At 37.0% G+C, this 17450-nt stretch overlaps 1 protein-coding gene across 1 annotated transcript in view; it reads left to right on the top strand.

Annotated features, from left to right (window-relative positions):
• The first annotated feature begins 956 nt into the window (after positions 1–956).
• LOC116178526 overlaps positions 957–17450 on the top strand; it is a 38743-nt gene continuing 22249 nt past the window's right edge. The window contains exon 1 of the mRNA XM_031498035.1: positions 957–1452. Within this exon, the coding sequence (XP_031353895.1) occupies positions 1314–1452 (139 nt within the window). The 5' untranslated portion in view covers positions 957–1313. The remainder of the gene's footprint in view (positions 1453–17450) is intronic.

Below are 17450 nucleotides of genomic sequence, written 5' to 3'. Positions count from 1 at the left end.
TTTCCTTATTTTTGAATTTTGAATAATTAAGTAACGATCAACCAGCAAACGTAAAAGTGTAACTAACAAACAGTAACAAATGACCAACAAACCGATTGCAATAAATATATTTTGCAAATTCAAAAATCGGGAGGGGGGGGCTAATTATACGCCCAAATTTTGAAATTTGAATAATTTAATAACGATCAACCAACAAACGTGAAAATGTAATTAACGAACACTAACAAATGACCAACAAACCGATTGCAATAAATATAGTTTGAAATTTCAAAAAGTGGGGGGCTAATTATACCCCCAGATTTTGAAATCTGAATAATTTAATAACGATCAACCAACAAACGTGAAAATGTAACTAACAAACAGCAACAAACGACCAACATACCATTGCAATAAAAAATCAAAAAGTGGGGGGGGGGCAACTATACGCCCACATGTTTGAATTTTGAATAATTAAGTACCGATCAACCAACAAACTTAAAAATGTAACTAACAAATAACCAACAAGCCGATTGCTATAAATATATTTTGAAAATTCAAAAAGCGGGGGGGGGCTAATTATACGCCCAAGTTTTGAAATTTGAATAATTCAATACCGCTCAACCAACAAACGTGAAAATGTTTTTTTTCCTTGCTGGTGAAAATGAAATACCTACGCCACAATCTATAATATAATTGCGCTGACTTTCATCCCTAAACAAGAAAGACTACCCATTTTGAATAAATAAGTTGGCGGCTTCGCCACGAGAATAAAGTAAACAAAGTTATCTTTTGTGAAGGATCGTGGATGCGCGTTGAAAATAAAACGTAATTGTCTCCTCAAATCCATTTACATAATTCCCAAGGTTGTAATAAATGATAGAAGAAGAACGAGTTCAGTTCGAAAAGGGTCTCGTTTTAAATCACCTGAGAGTATTAAAATTCCATTGTTACGTTGCTAGTAAGAGCCCCTCTTTTGAGGTCGGGTAGGGGGTTAATAATGTGTAGTAGGTACACACACTTAGATTTATTTGTCACCATCATTCTCATCTCGTCGTTGGCTAACGGCTAAAAAGTCCCACTATCATTATTTTCTCGTACGAGTCGAGCGAGCGAGAGGAGGACCCCAACCTCTCCTTCTCATTCCCAATCGTAAACTCGAGCGCTACGTATCGCTCGCCTGTAAATTCACGCGCGCGCGTTTTCAAAATCGGAACGGCGACACTAAAAAGAAAGTGGAACGTCGCGTGTAGAAAGAAAAAACAAAAAAAATGAGTGAAACTATCTCCTAAGGTGGAGATAGATAATTAGTGCCTTATTAAGTGTGTAGTTTAAGCATGTTGTTGGCGACTCCTTTTATGCCCTTTGATAGTGCGCCCGCAAGTGGCGGACCTCCGAGGGTCATTTCGGAGATACGAAAACAAAATCCCATCGTGAACAGGGAGAGGCGGGAGCAAATTCGGCCGAGAATAAGCGGTAAGTCGAATTATTTCGCACATGTGAACCGTTTAAAAATAAATTAATTTTTTGCAACGGTCTTTACACCACATGGGGTTTAACAGTTGAAGGGCCTCGGGGGACTTTTTCTGCTATCTCGAGCCCAGTTTGTGATTAGATAATGAGCGATTGGTTATTATTGAAAAATGTAGGTGCAGTGTGAGTGTGTGTTGAGTAAGGGCAAAAACAATGTGCGTTCGAAAAAAACCGCCCCCGAATTGAGCACTTCGGATAAATATGAATAAAACCTCCCATTTGTTTAAGATCTTTGATATTTACATTTTTTTCTCAAAAAATGCACCCCTTTCGGGCGAGAACCAAAAAATTGATTTCCTTTTTTCAAAATAAGTAGTGATATTTTGAAATGATTTTTTAATAGACCTAAATGACTCTTTTTTAAAACGAAGATTCGAATCTAAAGAAACGAAACAGAAAACGGAATGAATGAATATAATTCGGCTATTGTTCAATAAAACAATAACAGAAGAATCCTTTTCTTCGCGAGGGAAAGAATGATCCCAAGTTCTGTGCGTGTACCTGAACTGGTTTTCCAAACAATTAATTTTAATTGATTTGTTTTTGTGAATAATGAAAGGTCATTATCGAACGATCCTCGAGGTTGTTATTTGTATTTGAGCTTCTAAACAAAAATTTGCGTACGAACATTCGAGTTACCAAGGATTTTTTAATTGAGGAAATCGTTTTGAGTTACACTTTAAATTGTTCCCATTAGCGCAAAAGTATTTTGGGTCGTAATACTCGTAATGCCTACAGGGACCAGAGGAATATAATAAACGAGAAGGTTATTTTTTAGCGCCAAGAACTTTCTGGAACCTTTGTATCAGAAAATCATAATGAACGAGGAGATATCTGTGCTCCTAATACATAGCGCATCTGTTGTATTAAGACAATATAATGAAATAGGGGGTAGTTCTACTCCTAATGCATGTGTCGGAAAATGTCATAAGTATTCTCTGCATACCAGAAGAACATAATTAACGAGAAGGATTGGAACTTTTATTTCAAGAGAATATAATAAGTGAAGTCCAGTAAAAATTAGTAGGTACACTTTCTCTGGCTGCCAGAAGAATGCAATAAACGATCAGGTCTTTTTGTACTCCTAATACATAAATCATCCGCCAGAAAAAATGCTACCAGAAAAACATAATAAACGTAGACACCTTTTTCTAGCGTATAGTGGAAAGTTTCATCAATTTATCTTCGATCGATCTTTGTGAACTGTTGTATTAGGAGAATATAATTTTTTAAATTTTCTTTAGCTAGCCAGCTTTCTTTAGGAGAACACGAAGGGAACATAATTAACCTTAAGAGGAATTTTTCAATTTGTTTTTGCTTTAACTTTCGGGATTATTTTTGTATCAGGAGGATATGATCAACTTGCTGCTCCTAATACATAAGACCATCCGTCAGGAAAAACTGTAAATATTCTCTTGCTTCCGGGACACCACAACGTGGAAGTCTTTTTCTGGCGTGAACTGGAACATTTGAGCAGTTTATTTTAGGTTAACTTTCGAGAACTTTTGTATCAGGAAGAGTGTAATGAGCGATGGTACATCTCCATCTTATACATTTAGTATCTGTCAAAAATTTGAAAATATTCTCTGGATAGCTCGTTTCTTACCATGAGAACATAATTAACCGAGGAGGTCTTTTTCTGTCATCCAGAAGAATTTCGGAAACTTTTGTAATCAGGAAAAAATAACGATTTCCTAATATACAGGGTGTTCCTAAATATGATGTAGGTAAATACCGAAGGGGCTAATTCATTGACGCTAAACGTTCATATAAACACACGTTCGGAAACGCTTCGTTATTCATCTACAGGGTGTTAAAATTTCAAGAGACGTTATATGAAGGAGTCATCGAAAATTTAAAAAAATTACCCTTGAAATTCGGGTCGCAACCTAATGAGTTCAAAAGTGCGTATTCAGCCTAACCTGTAACAGACACAAACAAATAAACGGGGTAGTGAATAGCGCGGCACATAAAATATTGCGTAAGCAATGGCTAACGTCTGACACGGGTCACGTAAATCGGATACTAAAACCGTAATTAATACTCAATAAGAATCAATAACCCGAAAGCAAAATTTTAGACCAACCACGATTTATCCTTAGAATTTTGGTATTAAAGCATAAACGGAGAGAACATTATAAACGAAGCGGTCAAAAGGGACGTTCTTCCAAGAATTTATTTTTTTAACTTTTGAGAGCGTTCATATCAGGAGAACATAAAGAACGGGACATCTAACATAAAGTGGAACGTTTCAGCACTTTATTTGCCCTTAAGTTTCCGGGAAATTTTATAATATAGGAGAATATAGTGAGTGATGGGATACCTCTGCTCGTAATACAGACAGTATCAGTTGGAATTGTACAGGAGAACATAATAGACTAAGAAATATTCCAAATAGAACCGTTTTTCGCTTATATGCCGCACACTTTAGTATAAGCACATTATAATGAGTGGTGAGATCATCTCTGCGCCTAAAATATAGAGTATTTGTCTGCATATTTTCCGGAGCTACCAGGAGAACATAACAAACGAAATTTTTTTGATGTTTTAGTAATTAATTTTGGCCTAAACTTTATAATGAGCGACGTGGTACCTATGTTCCTAATACAAAGGTTTCCCTTGAAATAATTTTCTCGACTTTCTATGACTACCAGGAGAACATAATAAACGGTTTTGAAAGGAATATTTCAACAATTTATTTTTACTTACACTTTCAGAGGTTTTTTTATACCAGGAGAATATCAAGAGCGATAAGATATCTCTGCTCCTAATTCGTAGAGAATCCGTTTCTACATTTTTTTCAGGTTATCAGGCAAGCAGAATAAACGTTGAGGTCTTTTTCTAGCATAAAATGGAACGTTTCAGTAATTTATTTTCGCTTACACTTTCGTAAAGAACTGAATGAACGAAGGGGCAACACTATTTCCACTTATACCTTTGGGAATTCTTCTATTAAGAGAGTATAATTAGAGATGTGCTCCCTCTGTTTCTAATACATAGAGTATATGTTTTTTTTTAAATATGCCTGGCTACCAGGAAGGCATAATAACAGTGAGGTCTTTTTGATCAATGTTTCAAAATCGGTTAAACCATCGGGAATCACCGACAAATGTCGGAAAAATTTTCTCTGGCTACCAGGAGCGCATAATAAATAAGTCTAGTTTCAAGAGGACTGTTTCGCAATTTATTTTTGCTTAAATTTTGTGGAACTTGCATCGCGAGAAAATAGTGAACGATAATTGCTCCTCATGTATAGAGCACCAGGAAATCATAATAAACGTTAAGTTGTTTCTCTAGTATAAAGCGAGGTATAAAGTATCAGCAGCTTATCTTCGTTTAAACTTTTGAGAACTTTTGGATCAGAAGATTATAATGAGGGTTGGGGTAGATACCTATGCTTCTAATATGTAAACTCTGCCGGAAAATTTTTCTCTGGCTACCAGGAGAACATAATAAGTGACAAGGGCTCTCTTCCAATAATTTTTTTTTAGTTTTCGCGAGCTTTTATATTAGGAGAATATAATGCGAGTAAGATATATAGAGCATCGGTCAGTAAAAATGGAAAATGTTTTGTGGCTACCAGGAAGACATAATAAACGGCAACGTTTCAGTAATTTATTTTCCCTTCCAAGAGGACTTTATTTTCGCTTTAACTTTCGCAATCTTTTGTATCAGGAGAATACAGCGAGTGTGGGGGTTTCTCTGCTCCTAATACATTGGTGGAACAATTTGTACATTTTGTGTAGCTATCAGGAACTTGTACTTTCGGAAACTTTTGCATCAAGAGAATGTAATAAGCGATGAGATTTCGGCTCCTAATACATTAAGGATTCGCAAAAAATTTATACCTATTATCTGATTGCCAGGAACACCTAATACACGTGGAGGTTTTTTTCTACTATATAGTGGAAGGCGAGGTGGAAGGTTTCAGCAATTTTTGCATTTGGGAAGGTTTATGTCAAGACAATATAAGAAGCGAGGAGGTATATCTGATTCTAATATATACAGTATCCGTCAGAACAATTTTGTGTAACTTTTTTTTATTACCAGGAGAACATTATAATCGACGAAGAAATATTCCAAAAAGAACTATTTTCCATTAAAATGTAGGAAACTTTAGTATATGGACATTATAATCAGTAGTAAGATCACCACCTCTGCGCCTAAGACCTACAGTATTTATCAAAAAAATTTGTAAATTTTCTCCAGTTACCAGGAGAACATAAACGAGAATATTTTTAATGTTTCAACAATTAATTTTTGCTTAAATTTTATAATGAACGAGGTGGTATCTCCGTTAGAATAATTTTCTCAACTTGACTACCAGGAGAAAATAATAAACGAAGCGGCCAAAAGGGGCGTTCTTCCAACAATTTATCATTTTTAACTTTCGGGAGCTTTTATATCAGGAGAACATAAAAAGCGATAAGATATATCAAGCCGTTCGCGACCCTGTGCCACTTTTTTGTGAAACCACAAACAGAATTAATGTAGCTACACTTGTTTCACAGATACAGGGCGCAAACGAAAAGTTTGATTTTTTAAGATGTTACCATATCTTAATCATGTGTGTTCAAAGTTTTGAAATAATCGTCAGTGATTTTTATTGATTGGTATCGGCTGCCCTAGTTACCATGGATACAATAAACAAAACAGAATCTCTTTATACTATTTAAAAACCGTACTTAACAAATGTTTCTATTTTTGAGTCATGGCCAAAAATAAAAAAAAACATATAGGCTGTGATACATCAATGTAATCAGAAAAGAATGGAAAAAATTGACGTTAAGATATACAGGGTGTTGCATTTAAAAAATACCAAACATCTCAGAAAAGGTGGTTCAAAATCATTTTGACAAAAATATGCACTTTTTACCTTTTTCTACGTTACATGGGTAGCAAGATATAGCACCCCAAAAATTAAAACTTGCACCCTGAATCTCGGAAACAAACGTAGCTAGGTTGATTCTGTTTGTGGTATTAAAAGTGTCACAGGGTCATGAAAACCGCAAGTCTATCTTTAAAAATGGTTGAGATACACCGCAGCTCAACCAAAATAAGGCACAGTACAGAAATGTGGTGATTATTGTAGAATTTCTGTGTCTGATTAAAATACAGCACCACATAGTAGATTTGATTTCACCTTTGACACTTAATCTTTCTTGTGATGTAGAATTAATTGTACGGATGGTGATTATGATCGAATTACCGTCATTACGTTACAATTTTGCACATAATGAGCTTTCTCCCTTCATTACAATATTGCAATCACGATTTGCATAATTTGTGTTAACGACTTGCCCGGTATTGAATTTTTTTAACCTAAACTCTGGTACGAGGGCGTTCTTTTTTTAATTTTCTTTCTCCAGCTATTTCTTTCCATAAAGAAAAATCATTTGTGCTTCAGGCGCTTTTCAGGGCATCACTGCGACCCATGAACGTTCAGGTTTTCTTTGCCATGAGTTTTGATTTAAGGGCCTTCTACCAGCCTTGAACCGTCTGTGACATTCACGAAAAATAACTGCTCCTTACAAATTTCCTTCCTCGACAGTGTTCCGGCGTAGGGAGTCGAGGAATCCATCGAGCAGCATAATCGTTCGGTCTTAAAAAATGTATCTTTGCATCCATGTTAGCATTTAAAAATAAGGTTTTCAATAACCCTGTATACGTCTACGATATAAACTGTGGTGCCACAAATATATCGATTGAATTAAAAATAGTAATGTTTATTATCGTCGAGTTGATGGCGCAATGAAATTAGTCATTTTAGAATCTCCCAATCGTCAATTTGTTCTATTTAAAAATTAATTGCATTAGAATTATAGGTTGGCAGTTTCTCCCAGTGTCAAACAGATTAAATTGGCGATGACGAGAGCGATCTATTGTTTTTCAATTCTCTTCGCCTTCCAGCCGCAAATCTTTCAAATCGGGTGGGAAGCCGATGGTAAATTAAGCCGCCCGCGCGAATGCAAAATAATTTCGAAAGTGTCGACCGGCGATTCCAAATTTGGACTCGCGAAAGGAGCAACGTTCTTTCGTTCCATCACTCATAGCCCACAATTCCGCCAATCGTCCAAGTTTCGTACGGCCCAAACGCCCTGTCTAATGGTGTCAGCTGTGCCCCCGCGACATCAAACTTACTAATTAGGCACTTAAAAGAGGAGGCGCATTTTCTTCTCGTCGCTTTAATTTGTTTTCGAGCCCGCCGTATAGACATTCCAAAGTCTATTGGGGATAAATTACTCTAATAAACATAATTATTATCATACCAGAGATTGCTGTTTATGTTTATATCATCTTTTCTTCTCCATCTTAATTGCCCGATTGTAATTTAAATGAAAATTAATCAAAAATTCGAAGACGCGCTCGCCTAGGGTGGTCTTTAATTATCGTTAACCATCTTATTACTTTAATATCTACTATTTTGTTAACGAGGTTAAGTGCAGTATGGGATGTTGATCCGTTCCACGTTGGTATTTACCGAGTCTGCTGAAAACAAAGTGGGGACGTAATTGGTGACTAGCGATAAATGAATAAAAATGTGAGGGCTGAACATTTCAATGTCGTCACGCCAGTATAATCCTTACCGATCGTTGAATATTGCATTGTTCCACAGGGATATGGACTAGGCCCAGTTTTCTTCAATTACAATTTACCATCCCCACACCTGCGCATGCGCGTTCTATCCAAATACTTTTAAGCCCTTTCTTTTATGTGTAAGAATGTGTACAAAATTTGATTCCAAATGGATTTAGCCGTTTAGCCAAAAATGAGAACATGGATAAACCGACATCATCCAGATTTCGTTTGATTCGGATTCCTGGTGTCTCAAAACGTGTATTTCACGGTCATTTTTTTTACCCCAATGCAATACCTCCCTTACTAACGTGCGGGTGGTAAAAAAAGAGAAAATCAAATTGTAGTAGAAAAGCTGAATGTCATTTCCAAATTGTGAGAAAATACCGATCATGAGAGGTGCCTATTTCTCGCAATTCGTATTACATTTTACGCAAATGTACCAAAAATCCCACAATCACACGGAATTTGACCATTATCACATTGAAATCGATCGATCCAATTTAGAAAAAGTAAAAAGGTTTTCTCCCTAAGGTGTATTTTCCATGCATTGATTAGTAAAATGACATACTATAATTATGCGCTATGTTTTTCGTTACTTCAGGCATCTATGGTCAAAATTTCAAAGAAATGTCTTCATAGATAATGAAGTTGCCATTGCGCCATCTGCGCATGCGCAAATATAAATTTTTAAAATATGCAACCTATTTACCTTTACTAGAAGTACGTGTGGTTAAAATTTCAATGAAATATCTCAATCATGGCATTGCGCACTCTGCGCATGCGCACATCATCAAGATTTGTTCTTGGCTCAGGTGCCATTGCTATAAGCCACTGAATTCAAAAAGAATGAACTAAATATATTGAAAACTGTAAGAGTTGTTAAGACCACGGACGGACGGACACAGTAAGTGGCTACAATAGTTCACCCAAGTTCATTGGAAAATGTGCTAATTAATCGCAAAAAATCCAAATTCTAAATGATTCGCAGAAATCGTAGATTTCCAAGGTAGTCCATGGAACAGTGTTGCCAATTTGGTGATTTAGTCGCTATATATATAAATGTGTGAATTTTCGAAATGTTCGCGTTTTTTTGCATCGCATGGTATGCAGCCAACTTCAGCGTGTCTGCCATCTATGAATTGTGATATCTGATCTGTCAAATTGTGACGTATTGTAGAGGTTACTCGAGTTATGAGTTGTAGAAACAAGATAATAATAATAATAAATGCCTTTATTGAGTCAATTGAGTAAATATAATAAATGGAAAAGTTACGATACGATAAGATACGAAGTATCGCATACGATTTGCAGTAGGGGAATTTTTTGGCAGCTCGCTTTCGGAAACGCGACTTTTAATTCGGCTCATATTCAATAGCACTGATCCTTAAAGTTGTAGAAATCGATTGGTAAAGGTTTGACATCGCTCTCGAGTTATACAAGGAACAGACGGACGCACAAAGCCGTCACATAAGGGAAATTTTTTTTTTTTCGAATAATTCCCCTAAACACTAATGATGTGATTTTAGGGAATTTGTCAAATGTTAAACGTTTGGTTGCATACTTATTTAATAATAACATTGGTGGTTTTGTTGTAAAAAGTCACTAGAAATCACTAGATTTTGGAGGGAAAAATCGCCACCTAGTAACTTCTGGTGACTTCCAGGTGGCCATTCTCAGATTCTCTGCCATTTACTACTTGGAAACACTGCATGGAAATCACAATATTCAGAAGAATTGTATAATTTTCGCCATATTGTACATTATTCAGGCCCCCCTCCTCCCCGACATCCCTTTCCAAGAATTCTGTTACAAGTGCTGTCAACGTCTTGGGGAAATCGTACTACCGTAGGAAGGACTCTTAAAAAAACAACTTTGAGTACTCTTCAAAAATGTATGATTTACTACCGGGAGTATGGAATGGAATATTACCTCCTAGGAAAAAAAGATTCTATTTTCATTTTCATAAGATCTTCGTGCACTGGGGAGTATTCCATGCCCGCCAGACCTCCTGTACTTCAAAACGTTCAACCAGAAGGACTCTTTCCAAAAATTATGTTATTAGTGCCTCAACGTTTTGGGGAAAACGTTCTACCGAGGGGTCTGGGGGTATGGAATAAGCCCGAAGCAGGAAAAAAGATTCAAGCTTAATTTCCCTACTAACAATTGTTATAAGATCTTCGTGCACTGGGAGGTATTCCATACCCCCCAGATCATCCGATGCTACGTGTTCTTCAAAACGTTCGGCCCGAAGGACTCTTTTTCAAACACATATTATAAGTGCTCTCAACGTCTTGGGGTAAACGTACTACCAGGGGGTTTGGGGGGTATGCAATTCATTTGCATACAACTGTCATAAGATCTTTATGCACTGAGGAAAATAGAGTACAATCTTCCTCACAACTTTCAGCACTCTTTCCACAAATGTATGATTTACTGCCGGGGGTATTACCCCTTGGAAAGAAAGATCTATTTTCATTCAAAAATTGTATTATTAAGCACTGTCAACGTCTTGGGGAAAACGTATTACCGGGGGGTCTGGGAAGAAAAGGAGCAGGAAAAAAGATGCAAGCTGAATTTCCATACAATTGTCATAAGATCTCATCTCATCCCCCCCCCCCTCGACCCCTCGGTGCTACATATTCTTCTAAACGTAAAACTCATTCCAACTCGACGTCTTGGGGAAAACCAGGGGGAAAACGTACTACTGGGGGGTATGGAATACCTCCCACGCAGGAAAACTATTCAAGCTTAATTCCCCTACAACTCTAAAAGATCATCGTGCACTGAGAAGTATAGAATATCCACCAGCACCCACGGCCTACGATCTTCCTCTCAACTTTCAGACCCCTTTCCAAAAATATATGGGTTACTACCTGGAGTACGAAATGGAATATTACCCCTCAGGAAGGAAATTTAATTTCCTCATTTTCTTACGACTGTCATACGATCTTCGTGCACTGGGGGGTATTTCAGACCCCCCCCCCCCCCCCACGATGCTACGTGTTTTCCAAAACATTCGACCAGAAGGACTCATTCTAAAAATTATGTTATAAGTGCTTTCTACGGGGGGGGGGGGGGCGATGCAAACTTCAATAAGATCTTCGTGTACTAGGGAGTATCCCCTAGCCATCCCCCCCCCCCCCGGTATGACGTGTTCTTCATAACGGTCAGTTTCTTTATAAATTTAATCGCTATGAATATTGAATTTTTCGAGAATTTTTCATATACGAATTCAAAATTTTAAAATTCTTTGAACTCGAATTCTCAAATCATATCGTACTACATTTTAAATTTAAATATGAGAAATTTTATCTTTGAAAACTCTGGAATGAGCCATTTAGACATAAATGGTATCTCAATTTAGGACTAAACTGCATGTTACTTAGTTAAAATTGGTAGTCGGTACTCTTTGTACACTCCTCACGCCCATTCTAGGAGTTTCTATGCCTTTTCCAGAGTCAGATGAATCGAAGCAGTGCTGGAAGCGAGGCTGGAAGGGACCGAAATGACCTAAATATACAAATCCAAGTTTGCACCCTCTAAAATGTGTAAAATTCAACTGGATCACATTTGGAAGGCTTTTGACCGCCACCTACTCCCTTGGCAGAGTCCCGTAAGCTCTTCCAGAAGGACTGGAAGGGGTTTACAATACTATGTACATTATCTATAAAAATGGTCTAAAAGCTGTGGGAAGAGATTCAGCATGTTTGATACGCATCTAAAAGTTCTGGACAGGGTCTAAAGTCTAAACAGTTCTGCTTTTATGCACTTTCTAGTCGTACAAAACTTTAGAGATGCTCGCACAACGCATGCGCACCTCGTATCTCGGAAAACGAAGCATTTGCGTTGTATAGCAAACTGTCATTATTTCTTGCAGAATCACCCACTGAAGTTTGTCGCACTTGTTCATCAACACCCTGTATATTAAGAAACTGATTCGTTTTTGTTTGGAAATTTATCTTTCAGCCCTTGGAATCTTTGCACGTTTGGACGGTTTGTGGATGGCAAGGAATGCGCTGATAGCGATGATTCCTACATTTGTTACAAAAAGTTCGAATTGTTCTATTTATTATGAAAGCGCGTCCACCTTCAGCGTTGTAAAATTGAATTGGGCGTTTTCGTAATTTTCAGGTCCGTAAAAAACCGTAGGAGCCCATTGGGCAACACCAGTGTCCGATGTCTATGAGAGCTACAATGACGAAATTAATCCATGACATTAACCGTAGTTTTTCATTAACGCAACGTCGAAATTGCCTTTTATTCGGCTATCAACTTGGTTTATTGTATTAACCAATGTCATTGCGGAATGATCCAGCCGTTTCAATGATTATTTTGCGAGTTTTGATTTGTTTTAAATTTTCCTATTTTTTCAAATTAGAATTTTTATTATTTTTTGGAATTCGTTAAGGAGGATCTCTGAGGGGGCTTTTGCATTTTGGATCCTTGACATTGTTGACAAATTTTTTAACAAACTTAATTGTTGCACCCCGTATAAAACATGTATGCAGATGCAGGCTGACCTATTTGCCGTACAACGAATTAAAATCTCGGAATCTTCTGGCGAGAAATTCCTTCACGTTCTATTGTTTTGTTCTATGGCCTGCTATTTATAAACATGAATGCAAAAAATTGACGTTAAGATTTATTTATTTATTTATCTCTCTCTGGTTCTGTGCCCTCATCAGGCTTGTGCCCAATTACAGAGTGACCAGGTTTAAAAAATACCAACTTTGGGTCAAATCTCAGACACGGTGGTCGAAATTTTTTTTTGACTACGCCACTGGATTTTACCTAAAAATGTCTGAACTATTTGAGGTTAGGAAAGAGATTTTGAAAAACGGTTTTCACTGGCCTCTTTGGATGTTATTTGGCTACTTTTTCATAAAGAAAAAGTCATATCATTCCATTTGATTTTTTTAGGATTTTGGATCATAGTGTCAAACTAGCCCCCTGCCGGAGAAGGATTCAACTAAATTAACTATATTTTGGTTGACTTTTATTGCCCAAAGAATGCTCTTTTCAACGATACCAAATTTGTTACAATCTGTCAAACAGTTAAGTTAAAGCAGGTTATTGCAAAAACAATAGAACGCCCCACACCATTTTTGTTTTTGAAATAACCGAGTTTTTGTTTTTACGAAAATGATAGATAAACTGGTTCTCTTTAAAAATGTGAAAAAATAATATTTAGTTTATTATGCGAAATTAATAGAAAATGCAATTTTAAAATTTTAGATGGCAGTTACGCCCTCTGGTGGTCATTTTGAGAACTTGAAAATATTTTCCAGCGATTCTTCATAACCGATTTACCCAATAATTTTTTTTACCCCTAAGTCATACGACGAACGGTTCCCGAGATATGGCCGAGGAACAGTATTATTGGGTCACCCGATACCAACACCATTTTTCATTATACCCTTGCCACCTTTGATCAGTCGATGAGTTGTACGAAATCTCTCGGATGCTCTCGTGAAGTTGGCCATTATATTGAGAAATGGATATTAATGTTTTCGGAGTCTCTCGCGTATCTCATAATATAAATATGGCGACAGTTTTTTTTAACCGCAAAGGTACAATCGAGTTTTGGAATAAGTACATTGAATTTTGAAGAGAGTACATCGGGAGATTTGGTCAAAAACTTCCTGGACTTTCCGAACCAGATTCTCTGAAAACGGCACCCGTGTGAAGTTAGCAATAACGAGCCAGCAATAAATATGCGTATGAATAGATAAGTGGTTGATTGCTATGTGCAATGGCAAACGGTCACTAAATCACCTACCAGCACTAGTCCAGCTAGCCCAATTAATCACAGATACTATCAAAATGATTATAATTTTTCCAGGGTACGTCCAGTATCGTAAATTGTCACAACATAGAACAATTACAGATGAAACAAATTTATTAGACAAAATCAATCAAATAAAAATAGGCACTCATGGTCAGAATACACATACCACGCAATAAGCGATTGATTAAAACGATTAATTAAAGAAGTCTTAATTTTAGAATTTCTCCTTTCTGCTTCTCGAACAATCTTCGTCTTATCAAACGTATTGTGTTGTCGAATATAACATCTGTGTTTTCTTATCGGCGAAATCCGCTTATCTATACAAACTTAATTAGCTCACGCACCGATCACGCTCTTATCCAAATGACCGGAGATAATAAGTGACAACTTTAACAAAACATTTCACGCAATTCTATCTGAACAATAAAATGATCAAATTAAAAATTAAAATGAAACATCCAATACTTCTAATACGAAACAAACAAAGCAGTGTTGACTGATGGAATTTTTTTAACGTAACACATTATTCTTTAAGAACTTGATTCGATGAGACGCGCGGTATATTTTTGCAAAAAAAATGGCGAATCAACAGCATTTTGTGCAGTACCTTTTTATGGTTGGGAACACCCATGATTAAAAGTTCAAATACCTCCACAAATAGGAAAGTTGACCATACGGATTCTGTGTACCTACTCCCAAAGTTTCAACATGGGCTTTTATTAGAAGCATCCATTAAAATGTTAGAAAAATATTTCGATAAATGGAGAAGTTGTCCCTAAAGTATTTATTAAAAGATTTCGGCGTATTTTCGCCCTTACCGGTCATAGAAGCGGATGCACGGACGGACAGTGGAAGTAGCTGAATGCGCTAAAATGAAGCATAGTAGGCCAAGTCTCTGGAATCACATAGACCAACAATATTCCGTGATTGTAATACAAATTTGTGTAGGTGCTTCCCCGTAAGTCATCAAATTTTAAAATTCAAATTGGCCATCTTTGTAAATGGTAACGAACCAAATGTGGGCGCACGAAAAGTTGTGACATTTTCAACGTCCTTGCGCATAAAAAAAGAACCAAAATTTAACCGTAACTGTAACGAAATTCATCTACAGGAATGTCAAGAGCACGGCTCTGTAAACAAATCCAGCATCCACTAAATCCCATTAATAATGATTTAGTGAATGAGAGTACGCGGACGGCACTTTCAATCATCGGATTGCCCAATTTCGCTCCGGTATCGATCTCGCGAGTCGCCGATGCGATTAACCTCTCGAAAAACTAACGTTTTTTTTTCGGTAATTTCATCCGTCAACTTCCGCGTATTTGTTAACGGAATTCCGTTATACGCAATTAATTGAGCTCATCCAGTGACAAAACTGGTACACGCGCGCGCGCGTCTATAGAAAGTCCATTTTTTTCGTGGCCCAGCGGAGCCGTTGCTTTTTGTTCCTTCAAAAAGTGACCCGAATTACTTTTCGCTATTTTACGCGTTATTGAGCTATTGAAATCGAAACCGATTCAAGAAAAAAAAATGCGAGCCCACAATAAATTAACCGCGACCTTAACGTGAGGAATAATAATGAAGTTATTTCGTAATGTAGACCGCAATTTAAATTTAATACCCGAGGCGCGTAATTTTTAGCGTAGTAAATACGCGTACATCTCTTACGAGGTGTTAAGTTTACGGAAGATGAACGAAGCACGCGATCGTCATTGTATTACAGATGCAAATCCTTCGCTTTTGTTTTCTTATTATCCCATGCGTGACCTTCTTTTTTACGATTTATTTATTTATCAGATTTTTAGGTTAATTGAGCGCAATAAGCGGGGCGTTGTCCATAATTTTGTTATTAGGTATTCACTCTTCTCGGTAGCCAATTTGTTTATTACATTTGCGGAATGGTCACAGGAAACAAACGTGAATCAGTCTCCAGAGCTTACTTATTAATCTTATCTTCGTCAATATTTAAATTGGCACAAGCAAATTGTCGGAAAAATTAGAATAGTTGAAGGATCCCTTTACGCAATGCGTCGTCCCGGAAGGGAAATAATGTTATTAATGGATGCTTATTAACAAAGGTCGATGGAACAACAGATTAGAAATAGGAAGGATAACTTTGTGCAATGATATCATCACAAACGCAGTTTCTTATACTTTGAGATTTTGCAAAAAAATGCTCCCCCAACTTTAAAACATGAAATTCGTTAATTTCATTTTTTTTGTGATCATTATCAACTTACCCAGCGTCCAGAATCTAAAAATGTAAGCACATCGGTACGCTACGATGCAAGTGACCTGGCGTATGTACATGTATCGATCTGTATGCGAAATAGCAGAGTGCGACATTAACGAAAAAAGAAGTTAAAAAAATCCTATAATTCAATCGGTCCTAATTGTGAATCTAAACCATCCGGGGACACACAGAGATACATAAACAAATTTCGCACCCCGGCCAGATTGAATTTCATAACTAAACGGAGCTGTCGAAAGAGCCCTCTTTATTTTTATGCCTACAATTGCCAATTCACGATCTACAAAATTGATAAAAAATCCACCTGCAAAAAAGAATGCGAGGTACTGTATCTGGGAACCTGTCCATCGTAGAGGCTTGCGGAAAATAAAAAAAGTTATTACTAAAACGGCCGATCTGGAATCTAAAAAAGTGATTTTTCTGTGAATTCCGCTATATTAACCTAACAAAAAAATGTCCGTTTGAAGACGACGATAATCTGAACCTTTATTTGCTTTGAAGAATTTTTCTTTACAAAACCTGTGAATATTCAAATTTCCATTTTTAGAGATTTCGAAAATGACATTTTTGCTGCATCAAGTTTCCCCCCACCCCCCCCCCAATTTAAAAAAAAAATCGAAAGATGCACAGATGCAATATTTAGATTAATATGGAAAAAAAAGGGTCATTTTATACTTTGCGCATGCGGGATATTAATTTAATTTGTAGCTTTTTAGCTCGAACTAACCCGAGTTTGTTTCAGCGTTTCGAAGATATTACGGATAGACTCATTTCTAGAGACCGGATTTTTTTGGTTAAGTACAGATTGCAGTTACGAACATTCTTAGAGTTGACCACCCAGATTTGCCCGGAACGCTATTGTATTTTGGCGTTTAGTAACATTACTCGTTCGAAACGGCATCGCCAGAGTAAACAACTGTTGCAAGGGCGCCGTGACGAAGAGATGCGCAGTAGGCGCGTGCCATCTTTCATCCCGCGATGCAAGGGTGGCCAATAAGAATGCGAGGTCACATATCGCCGCTTGAGGGCTCTTTTCGACATAAAGATATCGAGATGCTGTTTTCGCGAGCTTGTTTAGGCATCATTTAGGTACTTTTTCATGAAAAAAAATCGAACCGATGCATTTAATTTTTTTGAGAAAATTAACCATTTCTGTCGGAATGTCGAAAAAAGCCCTCAAGCGGTGATATGTGAAACTAACAAAACTTCAAATAGTATAATATTTGTAGCTGAAGAATAGCTCTTTTGAACTAACCCGAGTTTGTTTATTTCGGCTCAGCGTTTCGAAGATACAGGGTGTTCTTTACGGAAACCTTTGAATAA

Source organism: Photinus pyralis, unplaced genomic scaffold, assembly GCF_008802855.1.
Source record: "Photinus pyralis isolate 1611_PpyrPB1 unplaced genomic scaffold, Ppyr1.3 Ppyr1.4_LG8, whole genome shotgun sequence".
Taxonomy (NCBI): Eukaryota; Metazoa; Arthropoda; class Insecta; order Coleoptera; family Lampyridae; genus Photinus; species Photinus pyralis.
Note: the sequence above shows the minus strand (reverse complement) of the source record. Positions and strands in the feature narration are given on the sequence as shown.